The sequence below is a fragment of the Podarcis bocagei genome, assembly GCF_964188305.1.
Source record: "Podarcis bocagei genome assembly, chromosome: 1".
NCBI classification, from domain to species: Eukaryota; Metazoa; Chordata; class Lepidosauria; order Squamata; family Lacertidae; genus Podarcis; species Podarcis bocagei.
In genome coordinates this window covers 132,263,912-132,290,726 of record NC_138125.1, presented here as the reverse complement: position 1 = coordinate 132,290,726, position 26,815 = coordinate 132,263,912, and the positions used below count along the sequence as shown (strand labels likewise).

General features: G+C 43.5%; 1 protein-coding gene across 2 annotated transcripts in view; it reads right to left on the bottom strand.

The window, feature by feature from the left end:
* CTLA4 (cytotoxic T-lymphocyte associated protein 4) overlaps positions 1-11,980 on the bottom strand; it is a 262,925-nt gene extending 250,945 nt beyond the window's left edge. Inside the window, exons 1-5 of one of the 2 annotated variants that reach the window (XR_014004884.1) lie at positions 11,909-11,980; positions 9,194-9,309; positions 5,577-5,927; positions 4,596-4,705; positions 1,197-2,482 (exon numbers count right to left, since the gene is read on the bottom strand). Coding sequence is in view for 1 of the 2 variants with exons in the window: in XM_081183760.1 (XP_081039886.1) it covers positions 2,426-2,482; positions 4,596-4,705; positions 5,577-5,927; positions 9,194-9,309; positions 11,909-11,940 (666 nt within the window). In the remaining variant the exon portion in view is untranslated. Of the gene's footprint in view, positions 1-1,149; positions 2,483-4,595; positions 4,706-5,576; positions 5,928-9,193; positions 9,310-11,908 lie in introns of those variants that run through there. The other variant, XM_081183760.1, reaches the window with a different exon arrangement.
* Positions 11,981-26,815: the final 14,835 nt, after the last annotated feature.

The following is a 26,815-nucleotide window of genomic DNA, read 5'->3' as shown; positions in this document are numbered from 1 at the left end:
TTACAAAGCATTATTTAAAAAAAGAGAATAACAAAGGGAGCTAAGGGCATGACAAGGGGTGCAGCATGAAAGACAGGAACTGGAGGGGGGGGTTAAAATAAAATAACATTTTCTTTTTTTTTTACAAAAAACCCCAAAGATTTTCTCTTAAGAATTCTAGGTGCCGAAATTCCAGCAGATCAGAAAAGACTATTTATGTATGTGACTGCTGCTGCTCGGATGTTATTAGCCCAGAAATGGAAAGAAGTCCCAGAGAAGAATGGCAGATTAAGTTGATGGACTATGCCAAATCAGCAAAAATGACCGGAAGAATCAGAAACCAGGAAGACCAAAATTTTGATAAGGAATGGGGGAAATATATAATTTACCTTAAAAACCATTTTAAAATTATTAGTAGGATTGGCATAACACTTGTAGTTTAATGCTGAATATTGGGTATAATGGAGATTTAAAAGATTGGGATTAATTGACAAGATGCAGGAGGAAAAGGTTAATGTAAGGACCCACAAAGGGGAGGAGGGGAATCCAGGAGATTCTTCAGAATTCTCTTATGTTGATTGTAAATTGTTAAAATTTAGAAAACTATTTTTTTAAAAAAAAAAGAATAAAAAGAAAGACTGGAGTGGGTGGTAGATACTTGGTCGGAAGGAGACAATGAGATTGTTGGTGAGCAGAATGAAAGTGAGAGGTTCTTTGGGATATGAAATAAAAGATACAGTGGTACCTTGGTTCTCAAATGCCTTGGTACTAACACAGCTTGGAATCCAAACACTGCAAACCCAGAAGTAAGTGTTCCGGTTTGCGAACCTTTTTTGGAAGCCGAACGTACTCTGTTTTGAGTGGTACACATCCGTTTTGAGTGCCACACTTCCATTTTGAGTGTTACGCTGTCTGTTTTTGCTATTTATTTTGCATTTTTGTATCTGCGGCTCTTTTTTTGTGACTGTGTGGAACCCTATTCAGCTATTGATTGATTGATTGATTGATTGTGTGACTGCACTACATTGTTTATTGCTTTCATTTTATGGATCACTGGTCTCGTTAGAGAGTAAAATTCATGTTAAATTGCTGTTTTAGGGGGTTGTTTTTAAACATCTGGAACGGATTAATCCATTTTGCATTACTTTCTATGGGAAAGGGCGCCTGTGGTTTTGGAATGGACTTCCAGAACGGATTAAGTTTAAGAACCAAGGTACCATTGTATATACTTCCTGACTCCAGTACTGGAGTGCGGAACTAGGGTTGACATAAAGCAAGTAATTAAAACACTTGCTTCCCCTAAACGCCCTCCCATTTGGGGATGACTCTATAGAGAAGCAGAAGACTTGCCAGTTTTGGAGCAAGGAGGATGGGTCCAATGTGGATTCATGATGTCACGTCTGATAAACTACATGTTATAAACAGGAAGACTCTTTGGCATACTGGCAGTTTTCCCTGAACTTATTCTGATGTGACTTTCAGACATCATCGTATAGCCATATATAATTGGCTGGGTGAAGATAGGCATTGTCTCTCTGCCTCATTGGCCAGGATTCCTTCTAGAAGGAATCAGGGTTTGGTTTTGTTAAACAGTGCAAGTTAGAGAAAGTAAAAACGAAACAACAACATCAAAAAACACAGCCACAACCGGGTAGCACATGAGAAAGGTAAGCAAGGCTACATGCTTTTGTTTGAGGGGATCCGTAAACAAACCCCTGTGTTGCAATATAGACAAGCTGAACAATATAACACAACTTCTCGTATTAATTTTTACAAGTCTGGCTGATGAAGAATTGATCAAGATTGGCTGATGAAGCATTGAACGAAACAGATTGGTTATCCGGAAACTCTGTTTCGGCGATATTTGGTGACTGATTATGTATATATCAAACTTTTGAATTATTCTACCACGACTGGTGGAGAAGATTTAGAGACTTTGGTTGTAATTTCTGATCGTTTGTATTAGTCTATAAATAGTGTTTAGTGCCATTGTTAGTGGCCATCGTGTTGTGTTATATTGTTCAGTTTGTCTGAGGGGAAGCATTCAAACATGTAAACAACACCCCTACTTTCAGCCTGAAGTGGTACAGTCTAGGAAAAGATGTAGCAGCTGATTCTGCGGACTGTATATAACCCGACCCTAAGCATAATGCTATTTTTGTTATTGAAGAATTTGTAGGGAGATTTTGCAAAAAAGATGAGTACTTGGGAGTTCATGCTGTGGAGTGATGTGGCTACATCCTAAGGAACTCAAGAACCAAACAGCCTTTGCAGTGTCAATTTAGTATTCTTTTGTTGATGTGTTGCATCTCTCTTTGTTGTGATCCAATCTGGAAGTAACAAATTGCATTCCTGTTTATTAGACATTTATTTTCACTGTCGTTACTTAGTAGAAATCAACACCATTTCGTCCTTTTCCGTGGCAGTTTTCCTTTCTTTTTCCCGGTTACATTGGTACAATTTTCTCATAGACCCCAGGAGTAAAATAGCTGCTTTTCCGTATCTGTAAAATAAGAAAAATAATCTGGCACTGCAAGAAAACTGTGTTCCATCCTACCATATATGCTCCCACATCTTGAGATTGATATAACCTACCTCCAGGTGTATATTCTCGACCTCTCTAATTTCTGTTGATCTTAACAAATGAGGTCTCTGATAATTGCTTTTGACAGAATATTTCACAATCTGTAAGCTTTTTCATTCTTCCATAATCTCGAATCCAGGAAGACAACAAAGATCAAGTCTGAAGGTATTTGAACTGATGGCCTGTTTGCTGTTTTTGTAACCTCTGCCTGAGAAATTTAGAAAAAGTGTTCCCAGTCTACTATACACAATGCTGATGCCTGGACCCAACATATTCCTTTATGCGTTTCACAATTTTACACTACCAACAGCATTCTTCTCTGTATTTCTGCACTATGGCTGAGGGGAAATGGCCTCTCCACATTCTCTAAACTCTTTTCCAGGGGTGAAATTCGGGCAGAGTGGGGGGTTGCAGAATATTCTCCAAAGTTAATAGGTGGGGTTTTCAAATAGGCTGGAGCTGGAGAAGGATTGAAAGTGGCTAAGAACTCTATAATAAAAAAATAATTCCAGACAAACATAATCTCCAGATTAAAGTCCAATCAAAAAACAACATCCACAATATCCAGCAAAGATGTGGCATGCAGATTCGACTCAGGTAGGACTTTAGAAGGCAAAAACACGGGATGGGGAGAGCTTGGAAGACTCTAAGGAACATGAATATACTCTTAATTCTGATAGGCAACACACCTCTGTGAAGAGTTAAACCACCCTGTTCAGCGCATGCTGACTCTACTCATTGTATTGAGATTATTACAGTGTTCTGGTATTGTGGTGAGGAAGGCAAGGGCAGTGGTTGCTAGTTCTGAATCAGAAAGAAACTGCTGCCGTTCATTTCTCATTGATGAACATCATTTTTGACCTCAAGCCCAGAACAGCAGTTGATCTTGAAGAACTAAATAACCCTGCAAGGAATTTCGTTTCATCTTCTACGGACGTACTACAGACTTTTTGGTCTCTCGGTGTTCCTTCACCTTTCATGGCAAGAGTAATAATTCAACAGTGCTGAGTAGGACACGGTTTCTGGTCCACACATAAGGCCCCTGCCCTGTTTCAGGATTGCATGCTGGGTGCTGTAATTCTTGCAAAAAATAATAATAATTCTGGGCTTGGGTGACTTAATATGGATCAGTTATGCCTCTTGTGTCAAGAGTTCTTGCACATGTAAAAGTAAAGGTAAAGGAACACCTGACCATTAGGTCCAGTCGTGGCCGACTCTGGGGTTGCGGTGCTCATCTCGCTTTATTGGCCGAGGAAACCGGCGTACAGCTTCCAGGTCATGTGGACAGCATGACTAAGCCATTTCTGGTGAACCAGAGCAGCGCACGGAAACGCCGTTTACCTTCCCGCCGGAGCGGTACCTATTTATCTACTTGCACTTTGACGTGCTTTTGAACTGCTAGGTTGGCAGGAGCAGGGACCGAGCAACGGGAGCTCACCCTGCCGCGGGGATTCGAACCACTGACCTTCTGATAGGCAAGTCCTAGGCTCTGTGGTTTAACCCACAGCGCCACCCGCATCCTCTTGCACATGTATTCTTGCTTAAAACAAAAAACAAAGCATGTTGGTGGACCAAATTAGAATATGTTGGTGAGGACTTTGGTCTAATAATTCTAGATCAGGCATGGCCAAACTTGGCCCTCCAGCTGTTTTGGGACTACAATTCTCATCATCCCTGACCACTGGTCCTGTTAGCTAGGGATGATGGGAGTTGTGGTCCCAAAACATCTGGAGGGCCAAGTTTGGCCCTGCCTGTTCTAGATTCTGCTCAGCTACATAGCAATACAGACCAGACATTGCATTCAAGTCCTTCTTGGGATAGCAACTCAAGACACTGGACACAATTTCTAGCACCCGCACACACCAATTGATGTGAATGCATGGCTACATTCTCCAGGTTGACTTTTCAGGCCTGTCTGTTGACCAGAATGCAAGGGAACCAAACTGCCAAAAATATGATGGTCATGATATTACAAATTCCCTTGGATTTATTCCTAAAAGCCCATGTACTGTGTTATAGCTCATGTACTTACAGCCTTTCTCATAACGCAGGTTGTGATTAAAATGCTGTATACAAGCAATCCAGAAGCTACTGCTGTTATGATCCAAAGATAGAGTTGCGGGTCTGGGCATGGATCTGTGTCTGAAATACATTTAATTTTTCAAATTATCATCTTCAGGAAGATAGAGCAAATGTTAACACACACACACACACACACACACACACACACACACACACACTGTTTTCCAAGTACAGTTGTACCTTGGAAGTCAAACGGAATCCCTTCCAGAAGTCCGTTCGACTTCCAAAACATTCAGAAACCAAGGCACAGGCCAGAAAGCTCACTGCAAAATTCAGAGAAGTTTGAGTTTCAAAGGATGGCTGTGCTTCAGTTCTCGTCTTGTTTTGGAAAATATGGATTACATAGGTTAAATGCAAACTGAATCTGATTTCTCCCCATCCCTACTGACAACAGATATGGAGGACAATATGCTATGAAGAATTCATAACTCACTTAAGGTAAAGGGACCCCTGACCATTAGATCCAGTCGTGAACGACTCTGGGGTTGCGGCGCTCATCTCGCTTTATTGGCCGAGGGAGCCGGCGTACAGCTTCCAGCCAGCATGACTAAGCTGCTTCTGGCGAACCAGAGCAGCGCATGGAAAAGCTGTTAACCTTTCCGCCAGAGCGGTACTTGCACTTTGACGTGCTTTCGAACTGCTAGGTTGGCAGGAGCAGGGACCGAGTAACGGGAGCTCATCCCATCGCAGGGATTCGAACCGCCGACCTTCTGATCAGCAAGTCCTAGGCTCTGTGGTTTAACCCACAGCACCAACTCACTTACTAGGAAGCAAATCTCAGTGTGACGGACTTCTGCACAAACATGTACATAGTGTGAGAAGGCTGATTTGAGAGTTACAGTATTGAACTGATAGACCTCAAGGACACACATTCATTCTGAAAAACACTTGAAGGCACCCTGACATCAAATCGTGAGCTTTCTGAACTCACCAACTACATAGAGCTGGGTTCCCCTTCCCATGACTTGGATGTAGGGTGGCGGGAAAATCCGTTCCATCTTGCAGATATACAGGCCAGCATCAGTCGGCTGCAGACCCCAAAGTGTAATGTTTACACCATTGTGACCAGGGTGGACTTGGCACTTGATGCCATCCTTCACGATGAACGGCTCATACCCAGCAGTAAGCCATGAAGCACACATCCTGAGAGACTCATTGCCAAGGTGTTTAAGTAAAGTTATCACGAGTCCCTCTGCATCTCCAGCATTCCTGTATTCACACGCAAAGTGGGCAGCCTCTGGCCTTTTTACCACCAGGAACGACGGTTGAGTTACTTCTATGACTGTAATGAAATATCAAACAGAGCGCCATGATAAATAAACATGTTCAAGAGAAATATGCTGTATCCATAAAAAGGGAGTGGCAGGTATCTCAGATACTTATTTAATATCAGATATTTAATTTACGGCTTTTGAATTATGGTGCTGGAGGAGACTCTTGAGAGTCCCATGGACTGCAAGAAGATCAAACCTATCCGTTCTTAAGGAAATCAGCCCTGAGTGCTCACTGGAAGGACAGATCCTGAAGCTGAGGCTCCAATACTTTGGCCACCTCATGAGAAGAGAAGACTCCCTGGAAAAGACCCTGATGTTGGGAAAGATGGAGGGCACAAGGAGAAGGGGATGACAGAGGCCAAGATGGTTGGACAGTGTTCTTGAAGCTACTAAAGTGAGTCTGACCAAACTGCGGGAGGCAGTGGAAGACAGAAGTGCCTGGCGTGCTCTGGTCCATGGGGTCACGAAGAGTCGGACACGACTAAACGACTAAACAACAACAACAACAATTTAATTTACGACATTTATATCTTGAGGGAACTCAAGACAGCATGCATGCCGTTCCCAGGCAGTCACAATTCCAGGCACTGACTAGGCCCAGATTTTCTTAGCATCCATAGGGTTCCGTCAAGCCATATCTTGAAAAATTTTACTTGAAGTTCTTCAAATAAAACCAGGCATATATTCAACATGTGAGTAGAATTCAGCTGACACGTGCCTTAAGTTCTGCAGGAGAAGACCTAGTCATAGTTCCATCAATGACTATAGTTTGTAATGCAGCACCTGAGAGCATGGTCTTCTCTGTTTTGGCACCACAGGTGTAGAATTTCCTCCCTTTGGAAATACAGTTTTCCTCCCTTGCTATTTAGCTTCATTATTAACTTAACTTGGGTAGGAGAGCTGGTCTCTTCTGCTTCTGGCTTGCTGTTGTATTATACTTAGTAGTTTTTACGGTATTAATAGTAGTAGTGTTAGTTATTAGGCAACAGTAACAACAACAACAACAACAACAACAACAACAACAACAACAACAACAACAACAACAACAACAACAACAACAACATTTCTTACCTGCCCTTCACCATAAGGTCCCACAATATTAAAATCAGTTAAGACAATTATGTAATTCGGTATGTGAGATTTTAATATTTGGAGGTTTTTAAAAAAATATCTGGAATGTTAGAGGGTTTTTAAAATATTTGCAGTTCCCACAATATTAAAATTAGTAAGAACAATCATGCAATTCTATATGTTACGTTTTAGTATTTGGAGGTTTTTCAATATTTGGATTTTTAAAGGAAAAAGAAAAAGAATGAGTTTAGGTGCACATTACCCTAGGAAACTTTGGATTTAAGGGTGAGTTATTATTGGGAAAATAAATAAATGAACTTTGCACAAAAGTTTATTTTAATTTTATTTTAGACATCTACTTCTTTAGCAGTCGCCCAGGAACGTCTCGAGAATTATAGCAACAGAGAAATGCAGTCCCCGCTGGTCTCTCACTTATTTACTTAATTAATTTTGCATGCAGCTTTTCAAAACTAGCGTTCCTCCTCAAGCAGCTCTCAGTTAAATGTTTGTGAAAACAAGAATGCACGGAAACAACATCAAAATCCCATCACTAAAAGTGCAAGTAAATGAGAGGTTTTTTCCAAGTCTAAGGCTATGTTTTTAAAAATGAAACAGAAATCATAACATTATCAAATCCCTGTAATGGCCTGCATTCTCCTCCCCCCTCCCCCTTCAAATTTAGCAGATGAACAGGTGTCAATCTCCAAGTGACCTTAAGGAAGGTAATGAATAAGAATAAGAATAAGAATTCCATCCTGTATCTGTTTTCTAGATCCGCATTTCCCAACCTTGGGCCTCCAGCTGTTTTTGGACTACAACTCCCATAATCCTCAGCTAGCAAGACCAGTGGTCAGAGATGATGGGAATTGTAGTTCGAAAACAGCTGGAGGCCCAAGGTTGGGAAACACTGTTCTAGATTGCAAATGCCTCAAGGTAAGGATTAATATTTTGACCAAACTGCGGGAGGCAGTGGAAGACAGAAGTGCCTGGCGTGCTCTGGTCCATGGGGTCACGAAGAGTCAGACACGACTAAACGACTAAACAGCAACAACAAGGACTAATATGATATAAAAGTACAATAAAAACATAAAAAGAGCCTTGCTATATCAGACCAATGGTCCTTCTAGCATCTTACTCTCATGGTGACCAATCAGATGGTTGTAGGCAGGGGCAAAACTAGTCAAAGACCCAGTTTGACACACCCACCCATGAGCATTTGCTGGGCAGCCTCAATGGTACACCTCTGGAGGCTTCACCTGGGGCAAAATAATAATAATAATACTACTACTACTACTACTACTACTACTACTAATAATAATAATAATAATAATAATAATAATTTATTATTTATACCCCGCCCATCTGGCTGGGCCTCCCCAGCCACTCTGGGCGGCTTCCATAGAAACCAAAAATACAGTAAAATATCACACGTTAAAAACTTCCCTGAACAGGGCTGCCTTAAGATGTCTTCTGAATGTCAGGTAGTTGTTTATCGCTTTGACATCTGCTGGAAGGGCGTTCCACAGGGCGGGCGCCACTACCGAGAAGGCCCTCTGCCTGGTTCCCTGTAGCTTTGCTTCTCGCAATGAGGGAACCGCCAGAAGACCCTCGGCACTGGACCTCAGTGTCCGGGCAGAACGATGGGGGTGGAGACGCTCCTTCAGGTATACTGGACCGAGGCCGTTTAGGGCTTTAAAGGTCAGCACCAACACTTTGAATTGTGCTCGGAAACATACTGGGAGCCAATGTAGGTCTTTCAAGACCGGTGTTATATGGTCTCGGCGGCCGCCCCCAGTCACCAGTCTAGCTGCCGCAAAACACCTGGCTAGCCTCCCCAACCCTCCCATAACTATGGCTCTGCCTGTAGGAAGCCCATATATACATATATACATGGTGGTCATGGTGGTATTCATAAAATTATTATTATTATTATTATTATTATTATTATTATTATTATTATTATCATCATCATCATCATTAATAATAATACCCTGCCCATCTGGTTTCCCCAGGGACTCTGGGCGGCTTACAGCCATAAAAAATGGTAAAACATTAGACGTTAAAAATTTCCCAATGCAGTAGTAACAAGTACTGTAGTAACAACAACAACAACCCTACTTTCTAATGTCTTTTCCACGTCTCTTCTGGATAATTTTATATAGGAGGGATTTCTCAGCCTCGTCCTATATTATTATTAACTCACCTTTGCTGAAGCCAGCAGCTAAGCTGGGAAAGACAATGGCGATAAAAAACAAAATCATCACACAGCCAGATGTTGGATTCATGTAGACGTTCGATGCTTTCTTAGTCGAAGACAAGCTGGAAAGAAAACAGATTGATATTTAGAATGATCCTTTGTTCACGATAGAGGATTTCGGTGTGAACGGAACCCACGCAGTGTGTGAGAGAAAGAAAGAGGGAGGGAGGGAGGGAGGGAGGATATACCTGAAAAGGTAAGCAATGTTTTGGTTGTTTCAAGACAGGAAGCAGTGGAAATACGTGTGCAGTTAACCTCAAAGAGCAGTGAGCAAAGCAAATGTTCATCACCCAGAAAAATTAGTCAATATGAAACTTGTATTCAATATTAAAATGTACAGCAAGAAAGGAGAGATTGTCCCCTGCAGCATCAATGTGAGTTCATTTCCTCCCGTTCTTTCTGCTGTTTTCCATTTTTATATATAATAGTATTGGGCAGCAGCCAATGTCACATGAATGGACTTCTGCTCGCGTGAGAGGACTTCCTCTTCTTCGTTCCCCACCCACTCTCCCCAAATCTTCTCCAGAGAATCTCCCCCACCGCCCAGAGAAGATTTTGAAGGGTGGGGCTACAGGAGGTAGGAGAGGAAGGGATGAAATCCTATCACAGCCATGGAAGTCTGCCAGAAGTCCAGCAATCCCTCAGGAAAATTAAAATATAACAAGTGAGAAAATAAAATAAAGTCATGGTGTTGTTTTAACTAATAATTTAATTGGAGGCAAACGCTGCCCACATCCCTGTTGCTGTAGCCACATTGTCTTTATAGTTTCCCATACTCTTGTAATTTCTGTGCATAACTGTAGTGCCAGCGGACTCCATGAGAAACTTAGGCATCAAGACCCCAACAACATTTTGAACTGAAATGCCTAACAGCACAGCCTTAGGGGAATGTGGTATCGACAGCCTTCCTGCTGATGCTACTTAGTTCATGAGAGCAATTTGAGAACCAGAAGGTGAACCATTTAGGCTGGAATTTTCAATTTGCTCAGCGTTACTTCATGAATTGAAGGGACGCAGGTGGCGCTGTGGTCTAAACCACAGAGCCTAGGGCTTGCTGATCGGCGGTTCGAATCCCCACGACGGGATGAGCTCCCATTGCTCGGTCCCTGCTCCTGCCAACCTAGAAGTTCGAAAGCACGTCCAAGTGCAAGTAGATAAATATGTACCACTCCGGTGGGAAGGTAAATGGTGTTTCCGTGTGCTGCTCTGGTTCGCCAGAAGTGGCTTAGTCATGCTGACCACATGACCTGGAAGCTGCACGCCGGCTCCCTTGGCCAATAAAGCGAGATGAGCGCCACAACCCCAGAGTCATCCACAACTGGACTTAAGGGTCAGGGGTCCCTTTACCTTTACTTCACGAATTGCATAGCATGTCTATGGCATGCACAGGGTCTGTGATATCCCGTTTGAGACTTCTATAGGTATCTACTTCACCACTAGGATAGACCTCTAAAGTTGCTTCAAAACATGAAAGTTGTTATAAAAAATAATACTAAGATTACATACATACATAACATCCACATTTCTCAGCACATGCCTGCACATGTATGTGTACCTACAGTATGTGTGATCACTCATTAGCTTACACTCAATATATGAATATGCCATTTCCAGTACTATATGCATTTCCACCTGACTCTAGTATACACCTTTTTGTACACATTACTTGGCTGCAGAACTGCACCGTAAAAGCCACAGAAGTGCGAATTTCAAAGGATGGATGGCTTCCGATTCACACATTGTTTGGGTTCAGATTATGCAGGTTTACCTTTAAGTATGAAATGCATTGCATCTCTTCCCCAACCCAACTCAAAAGGCAGATTATCCATTCCTTGCCTCTCTAGGCTGTCTAAACTTGGGCACTAGGAAAGTTTTACCTGCTCTTCTTCAAAGCCAGGAGACTGGGGGAATTTCCCCTCAGGTAAAGGTAAAGGGACCCCTGACCATTAGGTCCAGTCGTGGCCGACTCTGGGGTTGCGGCGCTCATCTCGCTTTATTGGCCGAGGGAGCCGGCGTATAGCTTCCGGGTCATGTGGCCAGCATGACTAAGCCACTTCTGGCGAACCAGAGCAGCGCATGGAAACGCCATTTACCTTCCCGCAGGAGCGGTACCTATTTATCTACTTGCACTTTTGACATACTTTCGATCTGCTAGGTTGGCAGGAGCAGGAACCGAGCAATGGGAGCTCACCCCATCACGGGGATTCGAACCGCCCACCTTCTGATCGGCCAGTCCTAGGCTCTGTGGTTTAACCCACAGTGCCACCCGCGTCCCTTCCCTCACTGGTGGTCAAACTTAAACAGTCACAAAACTTTGGGAGGGGAAAGCTGGTCCTTCCTCCTCTTAAGGCAGCCCTCTAGGTGTTTTAGGACTACAATTCCCATCATCCCTGACCACTGGTTTTGTTAGCTAGGGATGATGGGAGTTGTAGTCCCAAAAACATCTGGAGGGCCGAGTTTGCCTATGCCTTTCTTAAGGGTAGTAGCTGCTGTTCCTCCCTGCCAACACACCACTTGCCTGGCCGCCAGTTTCAGTAATGGGTTTTTTGCTTACCTGCAAAGCTGGAGCAATAGGTACCTGCTCTCTGCCTCTTCTTCAAATCACACACCTGGTGACAGAAAAGGACAGAGAAGATTTCAACAGCTGCAAAGATGGCTCACCTTGAGATACCAGCAGAGCAAATGGTGGTCATGATTCCATAGCAGGATGTAGAATGGAAAGTTCTTCTGAATACCCCCCAGGCTCTCTCTGATATGTAAAAACCTACCTTTTGCTTGAAAGTAGCCCTGTTTCAGTTTGAAGCTGATTGTCACGGGGTCATCTTGGTTTGTGACTAAAAATAATGTCGGGCAGGAAGTCTGCTTGATGGCCTGAGTAATTATGGTAATCAGATTTCCACCAGCATCTTTCCTCCCTGCTTACTTCACTGTGTTTCATTTGCATATTAATTAGCTGACTGTTGACTCAAAAACATCAAACATGTGGCATTTCTGCTGCTGCTCCAGTTCTGTTCTTTCTGACGTTCTTCAAAGATGGCTTTCAATTTATTGACATCCCTGCAAGCTGTTTGGTTCACTGGTGAGAATGATGAACGTAACCTGAATCTCACGTGCGAGACTTTCTCATCTTGTAGAAAAATGGCTTTTCTTAATTTAAATTGAAAAGTTGCTCGTAGATCCACACACGAACCTACTTAAGTCAGATCATGCATCCATGTGGCCCAGTGTTGCGTATACTGTGGCTGGCAAGAGCTTTCAGTTGGAGATCTTTTCCAGGGCTGGCCCTACCATTAGACAGGATGGGGCAACTGCAATAGGCAGTAGATGAGACGGGGGGTGGGCAGGCAGCCGCAGCAAAGTGCTGGAGGGCAAGCTGCCCTCACATGTGGTAAATGAGGCTGTCCCATTGCCAACAGTGTTGAAGTAAGATTCAGCTGCCAGTCTGGTCAGCCTCTCCACATGAAGTGGGAGAAAGCTGCCATACTGTCCTGTTTCAGGCAGCAAATGCCTTGGCCTGACCCCTGGTTGTCTCTTGAGCTTGGACAGTCCATTCTAAAGATTAACTAGTTCCGGTTCAAGTACAGCATGTAGAAGCAGGAACTAATTCCAGTTCTATTTGCAGTCAGTTCACAATTCATTTCGATCCTCGGCAATGAATATTTCAGCACTCAGAGTGTTAGCAGCTGCTTTCATAAGTACACAATATACTTAAGAAGACTAAGAAAACATTAAACATATGTGCAATGAAATGCAAACTGTTTAATTTATTTAAGCTTTTTATTGAGCTTAAATTATTATTATTAATAATAATAATAATAATTTATACCCCACCCATCTGGCAGGGCTGCCTTCAGATGTCTTCTAAAAGTTTGGTAGTTATTTTTCTCTTTGACATCTGGTGGGAGGGTGTTCCACAGGTTGGGTGCCACTACCGAGAAGGCCCTCTGCCTGGTTCCCTGTAACTTGGCTTCTCACAGCAAGGGAAACGCCAGAAGGCCCTCGGTGCTAGTAGTGGCGCTCGCCCTGTGGAACGCCCTCCCATCAGATGTCAGGGAAATAAACAACTCTCAGACTTTTAGAAGACATCTGAAGGCAACGCTGTATCAGGAAATTTTTAATGTCTAATGTTGAATGAATGAACTTTATTACGGTCTCAGACCAGGATTAAAAAAGCATATAGATAAAATAGCAGTTAGGATTTTTTTAACCAATAATTGTTAGAGCAAATGAGGACAAGAAAACAGGCATAGGATAAAATGTCTAATGTTTTACAATTTTTTATGTGCTGTAAGCCACCCAGAGTAGCTGGTGGAATCCAGCCAGATGGGTGGGGTATAAATAATAAAAATAATAATAATAATAATAATTATTATTATTATTATTATTATTATTATTATTATTATTATTATTATCAGACCACCCAAGATGTTTTGCTGCCTGAAGTGAAGGAGAAGATGCCCCACCCCCCTACATTCTGCTTACAGAAGCAGCTAACCAGAATGGCAGTCAAATCTTCAGCACTGTTGAAGGAAACTCCATTGCATCTCAGAGCAGCTCCTTGTTAGCTAGGGCCACATTCACACCATATATTTAAAGCACTATGTTGCCACTTTAAACAGCATGGGTTCCCACAAAGAATTATGGCAACTGTAGTTGTCTCCTGAGGGACGTGGCTGGCGCTGTGGGTTAAACCACAGAGCCGAGGACTTGCCAATCAGAAGGTCAGCGGTTCAAATCTCTGCGACTTAGTGAGCTCCCGTTGCTCAGTCCCAGCTCCTGCCAACCTAGCAATTCGAAAGCACATCAAAGTGCAAGTAGATAAATAGGTACCGCTCCAGTGGGAAGGTAAACAGAGTTTCCGTGTGCTGCTCTGGTTCGCCAGAAGTGGCTTAGTCATGCTGGCCACATGACTCGGAAGCTGTACGCCGGCTCTCTCGGCCAATAAAGTGAGATGAGCGCCGCAACCCCAGAGTCGGTCACGACTGGACCTAATGGTCAGGGGTCCCTTTACCTTTACCTAGTTGGGTCCTGAGAGTTGTTAGGAAACAATGATGATCTATCCCTGCTCACAAGGAACTCTGGAAATTGTAGCTCTGAGAGGGAAATAGGGATCTCCTGAGAACTCTCAGCTCCCTTAACTAATTCCAGCTCCCAGAATTCTTTGGAGGAAGCTGTGATGGTTTAAAGTGACATCTTATTGCTTTTAGTGCACACTTTCCTGTCTCTCTTTCAATCCCCACCTCTCAAAATCTACTTGAGTCCTTATGGTAGGGCTGTCCCTGTGGTTGACAGATATGGCTGGCAATTGTTTCATGCTGCTCACCTATGTTGAAGGTCAACTCACTGGGAAATGGCTCAATATTTGCTTTTTTAACCGTTGTAGATTTCAGTTCTTTACCATTGCTCTGCTTCTAACATAAACCACAAACGAATGCTTTTGCGTTCTGCCATCGATCATCAATATTTCCGACTTTATTTTTACCTTAGTTTCGCTTTCATTGCGATCTCTGTCACTGATAATCACCATTGTGTCATTTTCTTCACAAATAGCCACTCCTAAATATAGAGGGCACACTTTTTTCCCCCATGTCATACCGAAACTGTTAAAGGTGTGCGTATCACGTGTGTTCCTGATATTGCCGCCACGCAGATTATCTCTCAATTGTTCTGTCAGCACAAATAACGATAAATCTGCCGTTTTAATCTGCATTGAGGCAGGATATGGAGGTCAAACCTTGAGGAGGCTCCTAACTTACAGCCGAGATGGCTATGGTAGCCAACATGGGGAGTCTTTGGCTCTCCAGACATTGCCGGACTCCAACTCCCATCAGCCCCAACAAGCATGGCCAATCACCAGGGGTGGTGGGAGTTGTAGTTCAGTAACATCTGGAGAGCAAAAAGGTCCTGACACCTGTCATATACCAACAGCAAACTCAGTTATCCAAGTGCCATTCCATATACTGCCAAAATGGGAACAAGAGGGAGGTTCTGGCTGTCTTGGCAGACCCCTGAGACTTGTAGAAATAATAATAATAATAAAAGAATCCTAAGGGATGGGGAGGCCAAACCAGCAATACAATAACAGCATGCAGGGGATGGGACAGGGAATGGAATGGAATATCCCGGAAAAGACTCTGAGGTCACAAGCAACTAAGGTCCCTATACTAGCACCATGCGATTTTATGGAAGCAGTGGTGGAGATTCAGTAGCAAGGCTTCAAGCAACGTTTCGGAGCTTCGGAGCATAGCTGTCAACTTACAGATTTGAAAATAAGGGACCGGCAGCCTCGAAAATAAGGGATTTTAGTCAACCAGCTGAAATACGAAGTTAAAAGGGACCAGATAATTTTGGAGAGCAGCGCCGGTTTTTAGCCCTTCGTTTCCAGAGTTTGCTGCTCAAGACACCAGCCAATGAAACACTGCAATTAAATAACTACAAGCAGCAACCACTTTCCGCGCAAAACAAAGTCCAAGCTACGAAGGTGCTGCTGCAGTTCTGTATCTTTTCTCTCGTGCTCCATCTGCAGCCCTCAATTCCATCAGGTGGGGCGGGAGGAGGGGGGAAATAGCGCCCAAAGTAAAGCCGCAGATCAGACCATCTATGCTAGTCTACCAATACAAATCTATGGGAGAAGCGCTTGCAGTCCTTCCCTTGTAGCCCTTGGAACACCTGCCCATGCCTCCGCCTCCGCCGCCTCCTCTTCTCTCTCTGAACTGCTTTCTCTATGGTTGCCCTCACTCTCCTCTCAAGGCTCCTCAGCAATTCGTAGGCCATGCCAGGCTGCCCATCTCATCCGGGTCCTTCGGCGGCACAGCTGCAGTACGGCCTAGCGGGAGCGGCGGCGACAGGCAGAGGGGAAGCCCCAGGCAGAGACACTCTGTTCGGGAGCCACGAGGAGGATGGTGGCAGAAGGGCCCAAGGCTCCCGCCAGTCTCGACGGGGAGGGGCTCCCAGGGGCTGAGGCTGGTGAGAGGAGGCCGGAGGGGGGTGGGCCAGGCAGCCAAGAAACACAGTTGGAGCCTCCCTCCTCCCTGGCCGGCAGGGAGGGAGGGAAAGGAGCTGCTTCCTTTGAAACCCGGGAAATTTAAGGGACATCCATCAATAAGGGACAGCAGCGGGACATGGCGCTGGAATAAGGGACTGTCCCTCCAAATAAGGGACGCTTGACAGCTATGCTTCTGAGTCGCAATGTGTATTAGGGTGCCCTGTCAAATTTGAGCCAAGAATTGAAGTTCATTTTGGCTCATGCAGCTGTGCTGCAGTAAACCTTCCGTGGTAGAGTTACAGTGGTGCCCCGCAAGACGAATGCCTCGCAAGACGGAAAACTCGCTAGACAAAAGAGTTTTCCGTTTTAGAGGTGCTTCGCAAAATGAATTTCCTATGGGCTTGCTTCACAAGACAACAATGTCTTGCGAGTTCCTGCTGGTTTTTTTCCTCCCCCCCCCCTTTTTCTAAGCCGCTAAGCCACTTATCAGCTGATCCGATCAGCAGATAAGCCGCTAAAAGCCACTAAAAGCCACTAAAAGCCGCTAATAGCGCTAATAGCGCTAATCCGCTAATCCTTCAATGGGCTTGCTTTGCAAGACGAAAAAACCGCTAAACGAAGAGAATCACAGAACGGATTCTTTTCGTCTTGCGAGGCACCACTGTATTTGCCTTAAACTTTGCCCATGTTAAGTGAAGTGAGCGTGTGGGACAGACTGCTGCTGTTGACACCTGCAAGGTGGAGAAACTGTGACTCTCCAGATATTGTTGGAGTCCAACGCTGATCAGCCCTAGACAGCATGACCACTGTTTAGGGATGGCAGGAGCTGCGGTTTAACAGCATCGAGAGACTCCATATCCCTAATACAGAATATATATATTTTTTTATTTTGCATTTTAAAATCCAATCGCATCACATTAATTATTCCAAATTATACCAATACATATTATAAAGTCCAAATATTTTGCCAAATTATAATTTTTTTGTTGGGGGTTCCCATACTTCAAGTTCAGTAGGGTCCAATCATCTCATATTTCTGCTGCTTTTAGTGTTCACCAGTCCCATCTTTCAATCTTCTTGTTATTTCCTTCTTCTTCTTAATAGCCTCTGAGTTATTTCCACAGGTGAGTTAAAGTAAACAATATTATGCTTCTGTGTGAACTTTGTATGACTCTCCCTTTTTTTGAAGATGGTAAGTCTTTTGTTTGCAATAAATCCTCACGCGTTGTTATTTAAGCCGAGTCCATCCAAAAATCCTCCTCGGGTGGCAGACGCCATCTTTTTCAGTTCCGATTAAATAGAATCTAGGCGTTTGCTCATTAATTTTTCCAGACAAGTTGCACACATCAACCATTCCAGGGAAGATTTGCCAAGTCGAACTTAAAGTAAAAACATGATAACAAAGTAATGGCTCGCCTCCCCCTATGGCTATTAATCTCTGCAACATAGTCTGTCTCATAATGGCGGATCCCGATTAAATACTGCGTCACAGAAGAGCCTTTTATTTCTTTCCAGATATTTCGAAAAACAAAATACAGAATATTTTTAAAGGGATGAAAAGGGCTTCGTAGGGAGGACAATAAATTGGGCTTCTTATTTTGTATTTTCTTGTACTTTGTCTCTCAAGTTTTCTGACTGAAACTGCTAAAAAGAGGGACTGATGTGATCTCCTGGGTTAGTCATTTTATACCATCTCCTTCCTTCATCGCAATCCATGAAGGAAGTTGTATTTAACTGTACCACCTGTCATAACTAAGTAAAGGAACAAGAGTGAAGCAACAGAAATGGAGACAAGCATTTTACCACCTGTTCTAGAAACCTGAACATCTACCTGAAGTGTACCAACTGATATTTAGCAACTGAAGTTCAAGAGAAGCTGTGCACTACTACTTTGTTTCAACGCCTGCAGCATCTGCAGATTTAGTGTAATTAATACAACAACTGTTTCCCGAAAGAACAAAACTCCTGACCCATCTTTGTTTTGCCAACTTTATTCGGTAAACAAAGCCATTCTTGTTTGTTCAACTTCTGTGTTAAGTCTCCAAATCACTGAGTTTTCCCAGAACCCCCAAAGAAAGCCTGTGGAGATTTAGAAATTCAGTTAATTGGGATACCCTGTGGTAGGTTCGCTACAGGTTTAATTTGGGGTAGTTAGCAGTGGCATCTGGCTTGAAAGGCTTTAAAAGATGAGTAGACAAAATCACAGAAAAGGTTATCTGTGGTTCTGCCACCAATATCAGCAACAATATGCCTCTGAAGACCAGTTTCTGGGAATAACAAATGAGGAGAGTACTATTTCCAGTGCAAGATTTACATACAAGCTAAACAGGCTATACCTTAGGGCCTCACTCGCTTTGGGGCCCCCCAAAAAATAAAGGCAAAAAAACCACTGGATGTACAGTTCCCAAATAGAAGATAAAAAGCAAATAAAATAAAACCTACATACAGCAACAGTGTTTTGTGTTGTGTAGGCTCCTATGACGTAAGCCTGCTAGCCTGCTCCCTAAAATATCACTGGTTTGCTCATTTCTATATATAGGGTGCCTACATTGTACATGGACTGGTAGCAACAATTGTTGTTGTTGTTTAGTCATTTAGTCATGTCCAACTCTTCGTGACCCCATGGACCAGAGCACGCCAGGCACTCCTGTTTTCCACTGCCTCCCGCAGTTTGGTCAAACTCATGCTGGTAGCTTCAAGAACACTGTCCAACCAACTCGTCCTCTGTCGTCCCCTTCTCCTTGTGCCCTCCATCTTTCCCAACATCAGAGTCTTTTCCAGGGAGTCTTCTCTTCTCATGAGGTGGCCAAAGTATTGGAGCCTCAGCTTCAGGATCCATCCTTCCAGTGAGCACTCAGAGCTGATTTCCTTCAGAATGGATCAGTTTGATCTTCTTGCAGTCCATGGGACTCTCAAGAGTCTCCTCCAGCACCATAATTCAAAAGCATCAATTCTTCTGTGATCAGCCTTCTTTATGGTTCAGCTCTCATTTCCATACATCACTATTGGGGAAACCATAGCTTTAACTATACTGCCTTGCTGTGGCGAAGGGGCTTGAATAACTCAGAGAAGCTATGAGCTACGCCGTGCAGGGCCACCCAAGATGGACAGGTCATAGTGGAGAGTTTTGACCAAACGTGATCCACCTGGAGCAGGAACTGGCAAGCCACTCCAGTATCCCTGCCAGGAAAATTCCATGGACAAAGACAACAGGTTGCAACAATTACTTGGATAAAATACATATTTTGTTATGTGCAAATGGCTTTAGATACCTATTAGGTCCATAAATTACAGTGGTGCCCCGCAGGACGAATGCCTCGCAAGACGGGAAACCCGCTAGACGAAAGGGTTTTCCGTTTTTGAGCTGCTTCGCAAGACGATTTTCCCTATGGGCTTGCTTTACAAGACGAAAACGTCTTGCGAGTGTTCCGATTTTTCCCCGCCTTTCCCCCCTTTTTCTAAGCCGCTAATCCGCTAAGCCTTTAATAGCCGCTAAGCCTTTAATAGCCACTAAGCCTTTATTGTCGCTAAACCGCTAATAGTGCTAAGCCGCTAATAGGGTTGCTTCGCAAGACGAAAAAACCGCTAGACGAAGAGACTCGCGGAACGGATTAATTTCATCTTGCGAGGCACCACTGTACCATATAGCATGTATTCAGCACAAAAACCAGTGACAATTTGTTGTTGACAAAGGACAGCTGGACATATAAAGGGCCCCATTACCTCCAGTAGCTTAGGGTCTCATCAAACCTAAATCCGAACCTGACTATTGCATCATGGTCCTTCCTATAAGTCCTTGCCTCAGGCATGTGGTTGGCCATTGTGAGAACAGAATGCTGGACGAGATGTGCTGCTGGCCAAATCCAGGAGGCCTCTTATGTTCATAGCAGACATATGTTCATATGTGCAAAGCCAATTTTTCACGTTTTACGTACAGATAAGCATTGAATTGATTTCTCCAGGAACTGAGCAGGCCGGGTTTATGGGTGAAACGTGCCTGTGGTTAATAAAAACAGATCAGCTAAATGCAGATGACATCCAGTTTACTGTCAGCATAGTATCGATATCTGTCAGAGAAAAACTACAGCTCCTGGAACTCAGGAAACCATTATCTCAATACATCACATCGACATTATGGCTTCATCATCATCCTTTTATCTCATTAAGCATCTGGTCTTTGCAATGCAAGTGGGGAAGAACAAAAACAGTTCAACCGCAGCTCCATGTCGGGGGCCTCCCCCTATATTGCTTACAAAGTCCCTTCCTCAAAACTACAGTTGCAATTTTCAAATCGAGACGGAAGCAACTGATTCCTACCCAGTCCCCATTTACTCCCTTTTAAAATCTTTTCTATGGCAAGAATAGAACCCATGTTTTCTTTTTAATGGCCAATAAAAGGATTATGTGGCATTAGGGATTTCTATAATAATGGGTAACTTAAGAAAAGGATAAGAAATCCTGAGGAATGTTAAATGAGCTGGAGCGCATAGTTTGAACAAGTTAGCTCCTTTATAGTAAAATGGTATCGTTAAACAGCAAGCAAGACAAGAATTAATGTCATTTGTAAACTTGATTGTGGCATGTATCTTTAATGCCAAAGGACAGATTTACCCAAATGTGTAGAATACTGGCAAAATTAGATGCAGGAGATCTAACAGGATTACAAAAAAAAGATGTTGGGGAAAGGATTTGGGTTACAATTTTGACCCCTATATGGCACAAAGTGCTTGTGAAATCAGCATATCGAAGATTCAAGAATCTTTTTAAAAGAAAGAAAGATAATATATAGGTGGCACTATACCCTGGGTAATTGTATAACACATCAACGTCAAAAAGTCTCCAAAAAGCTGGTGTTGTAATAAAAGACAATGCTATATATTTCCACTTGTGTTTAGAGTGTTACCCAGCACAGTTTTGGGGGAGATGGTGCTGCAAGAAATTCATTTAATAACAAAGCAAGAATTGAAATTAATCAGAGATAGTTAGATAGACAGAGACACATATGCATAACCCTAGACCAGAGATAGCCACTATAGTGCCCTTCAGATGCTGCAGGTACCATCATCTCTGACCATTAGGATTTAGGTATAAGCTTAATAAGCTATAGCTTAGGGCCCCACTCTCTTGGGGGCCTCCAAAAAAATTAAAGGAGGGGGGGACTGGATGTACATTTTCAAAATATAAGATAAAAAACAAATAAAATAAAACCTACATACAGCAACAGTGTTTTGCGTTGTGTAGGCTCCTATGATGTAAGTAATGGGCCCCACCTGCTAGCCTGCTCCCTAAAATATCACTGGTTTGCACTAGTTTAATATACTTCTTCTTAATTGTATTTCACTATTAATATACTTCTTCTTAATTGCATTTCAGTTCAACAATTACTTTGATAAAATGCATATTTTGTTATGTGCAAATGGCTTTAGATACCTATTAGGTCCATAAATTACCATGTAGCATATATTCAACACAAAAGAACAGCGACAATTTGTTGTGGACGAAGGACAGCTGGACATATAAAGGGCCCCATTACCTTCAGTAGCTTAGGGTCTCATCAGACCTAAATCCGGCCCTGAATTAGCCACACAGGCTGGGGACAGCATCACATTTGGCTACCATATTGCCAACCAAGAAGGTTTATGGCATTCCTTAAAAGGTAAAGGTACCCCTAACCATTAGGTCCAGTCGCAAATGACTCTGGGGTTGCAGCGCTTATCTCAATCTATTGGCCGAGGGTGCCGGCGTTTGTCCACAGACAGCTTCTGGGTCATGTGGCCAGCATGATTAAGCCGCGTCTGGCGAACCAGAGCAGCAAATGGAAACGCCGTTTACCTTCCCACTGGAGCAGTACCTATTTATCTACTTGCACTTTGACGTGCTTTCAAACTGCTAGGTGGGCAGGAGCAGGGACCGAACAATGGGAGCTCACCCCGTCACGGGGATTCGAACCGCCAACCTTCTGATTGGCAAGCCCTAGGCTCAGTGGTTTAGACCACAGCACCACCCGCGTCCCTGTATGGCATTGCTTACGCTACAGTTAAATCAAATCCTCCAGAGCTTGGGTGCGCTTTTGGCTGTGCGCACATTCAATTTATTGTGCATGTAATCTAAGACTAAACATCGGGTGTTCACGGGGGCAAGCTAGGTTCTGGGCTTCAGAGGCAAATGAATAGAATCAATCCTTAGAATTGAAATTTATTTCTGTATGGTTGCATGGTTGAGAATTACTGGGCTCTGACCTCCAGACCCAAAAGCAATTATGGTCACATTAAAGCATGAGGAGAAAGCCACATTCGTTCCCGGAATGAAGCAATCAGGACAGGGCCAATTTGGTGAGGTAATAGAACAAATATTTGCTCAGTGACTCTGAATTTGGAAATAATTAGCTGAAGCTGGTCAGTGGCGGAAATAAGAACACGGAAAGCCATTTAGAGCACTTTGGTTTTTTGCAGGCATCAGTTCATTCAGCCCAGGAAACTGCTGTTTCACCATAAATTGATCTTTAAAGGCAGAATCACTCAGAATAATTTGTGACTACCCATAGACATTATTGCATTTAAAACAAATCTCTCCCAATTTCGAAACACACACACGGTGACTCACTCTTTGGATTTGTGTTGTTGCTGTTCTAACAACTTCCTTAACAACTGGTATCATTATTGAATCTGTTGAAATATTATAGACCTATGAGTAAATGAGAGAAGAAAAGTGTATGAAGATAAATAAAGATAAAGAAGAACAAGAAAGAAATAGAGGGGGGAAATTAAATAAATTATTTTTTGTACTTTTATTGCTATGTTTAAGTTTATGAATATTTCAGAAAAGAAAGTATTGATAATATTTCTATTTCTTTCTCCACCTGCAATGTCAGCTGCTTGTAGTTATAGTATATTCATGCCTCAGTGTATCCAGATGCCTATATATTATACGGGTGTGCTTCTCACTGAAAATTGCTCTTTCCCTAATTAGAATATTGGTTCTCAGAAGAAATGATTTTATTTTATAGATGTTAATTTTTATACCCTGAAGCTTTACTGAACATATCCAATGTACTAAACATTGTATTAATTGATTTCTCCAAATTAGTCAGGAAAAGTCTGCATATAAAGAATCTTTACACTCCGTATTACTATGTTTTATTCCTGAAATTTGGTTAGTCATCCGTACCTAATTGACAAGAAGCTCTAAACAAATTGCAAACAGCAGAGGGGACATCCAGCAGCCTTATTGCGTCCCACTCTGAATTTTAATTATTGGTGATAAATGGTTATTTACATAGATTTTTGAAAAGGGATTACAGATACAGAAGATGAATCCAAATTTAAATGGCTTACATTCATTTCTTGCAAAGTTGTCACCTGAAAATTCCATTCAAAGCTGTCAAAAGTTCAATACAACCAATCACTTTTTGATGTTCATTTGACTTGTCTTCTATTTTGTACATGATCATGTACTTGAAAATAATATTGTTTAGTCTGTTTTCTAAAAGAGATGACCAGATATTTATGTCTTGATTCAATAAACTGAAGCTCAATCCAGATATGGCTGTTAGTCGGTGGATCCCTAGACATGATGGATGGGAGATTGCCTGCTCTTGATGGGGTTACACTTCCTTTGAAGGAGCCAATACGTAGCTTGGGGGTCCTTCTGAATCTATTGCTGTCACTTGAGGCTCCGTGGCGCATAGTGTCTCATACCCTCACCCAGTTTAGTCGGGCAGCCAAAGCTGTTTCCGGGATTGTGGCCACTGCCACATGCTGACAGCTTCTAGGAGCCACAGGTGAGAGCTGAGTGCTGGGTGGGGACCAAGGGTTTACAAACTACCCCAGAAAGACCACACCAGAGGTACCACTCCTCCCTAACAACTCTCTCTCACACAGTAACACATGTACAGTCATACTTCGAGTTACAGACTCTTCAGGTTGTGCTTTTTCGGGTTACGGACCCGCTGAAACCCAGAAGTACTGGTTACTTCCGGGTTTGGGGGGTCATGCATGTGCAGAAGTGCTAAATAACGTTTTGTGCATGCGCAGAAGAGCCGAATCGCAACCCACATGTGCACAGATGCGCTGCTGCGGGTTGCGAACATGCATCCCGCACGGATCATGTTCGCAACCCGAGCATCCACTGTATTTTGAAAGATGTCTGTGGCTTGGTTGACATATTGTTTCAGGAAGTGTGAGTTAGGCAGATTTGCATTAAAATGAGAACTGAACCAAATTTATTTCCCATCCCTAGTTGGAAGACAGAGCTGGGTACCCTCTGGCCTGCCCTGAGTCCCCAAACTAGCCTGCTGCCCCCCCTTTAAAAATGGGGCAAAGGGGTTCTGCTCAGTGGTCTGTGCTGAAAAAACAAGTCAACTAACAGCCCCATGAGATTCTGTATTTAGGAAGTCACGATACCAATAACAAACAACAACTTGTTCTTAAGTTAGGATGGCTGAAATCCAAGATGTCAGATTTATGGATCTTATATCAAAGCGCCAATAATGGCTGCTGTTGAGGAGGGGACAGTCTCAAGGGCATTTTAAACTGTGTTTATAAAAGAAGTGACTGTACAGTGCTCCATGCAAAAGAGCATTTGGGTAATTATTTGAAACATATGATCATAGCTGTCAACTTACAGATTTGAAAATAAGGGACCAGCAGCCTCGAAAATAAGAGATCAGCAGCCAAAATAAGGGATTTTCCCAGCACAGGTATGTTTAACTTCTGAGCCCCTCCAAGCCAAAGGCAGAAAGCCCAGCCAGCAGCCAAACGAAGCCTCAAGCGGTGGTTCCCAAAGCGCAGCAACCCGGCAAAGGGGATGCAGCAAGGAAAACCACCGTCACCTCTCCGCTGGGAAGCGTTGAGCAAAGGCGAGTCCCCAGGCAACGCGGCCGATTTGATCGGCACAAGGCATGCAAGCTCCACCCCCTAGTCGTTCTTAGACTCCTTATTGGGTGAGCAACGCAGCCAAGCAACACAGTTGGCGCCTCCCTCCCTCCCTGGCCGGCAGGGAGGAAGGAGAGGAGCTGCTTCCTTTGATACCTAGGAAAATTAAGGGACTTCATCAATAAGGGACAGCAGCGGGACACGGCACTAGGATAAGGGAGTTTCCCGCCAAATAAGGGACAGTTGACAGCTATGTGTATGATCATCACTGTAGGCAACAACATTCAGAACAAGCCCAAATAAATCCAGAACAGAAACAGACTCTTGCTTTAAGAGTTCCTTGCAAAGGAAGTTTAAGAGAGTGCGAATACCAAGAAAACAATGTACTGCTTGTACGATTCCTGTCTTAATAGATCCAATATAGTAACAAGAATTGTTTAGAATGCAGTGCACATCTGTCACCAACAGATGGAGTACACAGGCCATACAATAAATGTCCTCATCAACTTCGGAATATTATAGCAATAAAGACTTGGCATCATACAGACCATGTTATCTGGCGATCTCAAGAGGGGAAACTATAGCAATAATTCATTAATGGGAACTGTTGCACTTGAGTGTTTTAGAACTTGGACCCCCAATATAGCCAGCAGGAATTTTGATAATAATAATAATAATAATAATAATAATAATAATAATAATAATTTATTATTTATACCCCGCCCATCTGGCTGGGTTTCCCCAGCCACTCTGGGCGGCTTCCAAAAGAATATTAAAATACAATGATACATCAAACATTAAAAGCTTCCCTAAACAGGGCTGCCTTCAGATGTCTTCTAAAAGTCTGGTAGTTGTTGTTCTCTTTGACATCTGGTGGGAGGGCGTTCCACAGGGAGGGCGCCACTACTGAGAAGGCCCTCTGCCTGGTTCCCTGTAACTTAGCTTCTCGTAGTGAGGGAACCGCCAGAAGGCCCTCGGTGCTGGACCTCAGTGTCCGGGTAGAACGATGGAGGTGGAGACGCTCCTTCAGGTATACTGGACCGAGGCCGTTTAGGGCTTTAAAGGTCAGCACCAACACTTTGAATTGTGCTCGGAAACGTACTGGGAGCCAATGTAGGTCTTTCAAGACCGGTGTTATATGGTCTCGGCGGCCGTTCCCAGTCACCAGTCTGGCTGCTGCATTCTGGATTAGTTGTAGTTTCCGGGTCACCTTCAAAGGTAGCCCCACGTAGAGCGCATTGCAGTAGTCCAAGCGGGAGATAACCAGAGCATGCACCACTCTGGCAAGGCAGTCCGCGGGCAGATAGGGTCTCAGCCTACGTACCAGATGGAGCTGGTACACAGCTGCCCTGGACACGGATTTAACCTGTGCCTCCATGGACAGCTGTGAGTCCAAAATGACTCCCAGGCTGCGCACCTGGTCCTTCAGGGGCACGGTTACCCCATTCAGGACCAGGGAATCCCCCACACCTGCCCGCCTCCTGTCCCCCAGAAACAGTACTTCTGTCTTGTCAGGATTCAATCTCAATCTGTTTGCCGCCATCCATCCTCCAACCGCCTCCAGACACTCACACAGGACCGTCACCGCCTTCACTGGTTCTGATTTGAAAGAGAGGTAGAGCTGGGTATCATCCGCATACTGATGAACACCCAGCCCAAACCCCCTGATGATCTCTCCCAGCGGCTGCATGTAGATGTTGAAAAGCATAG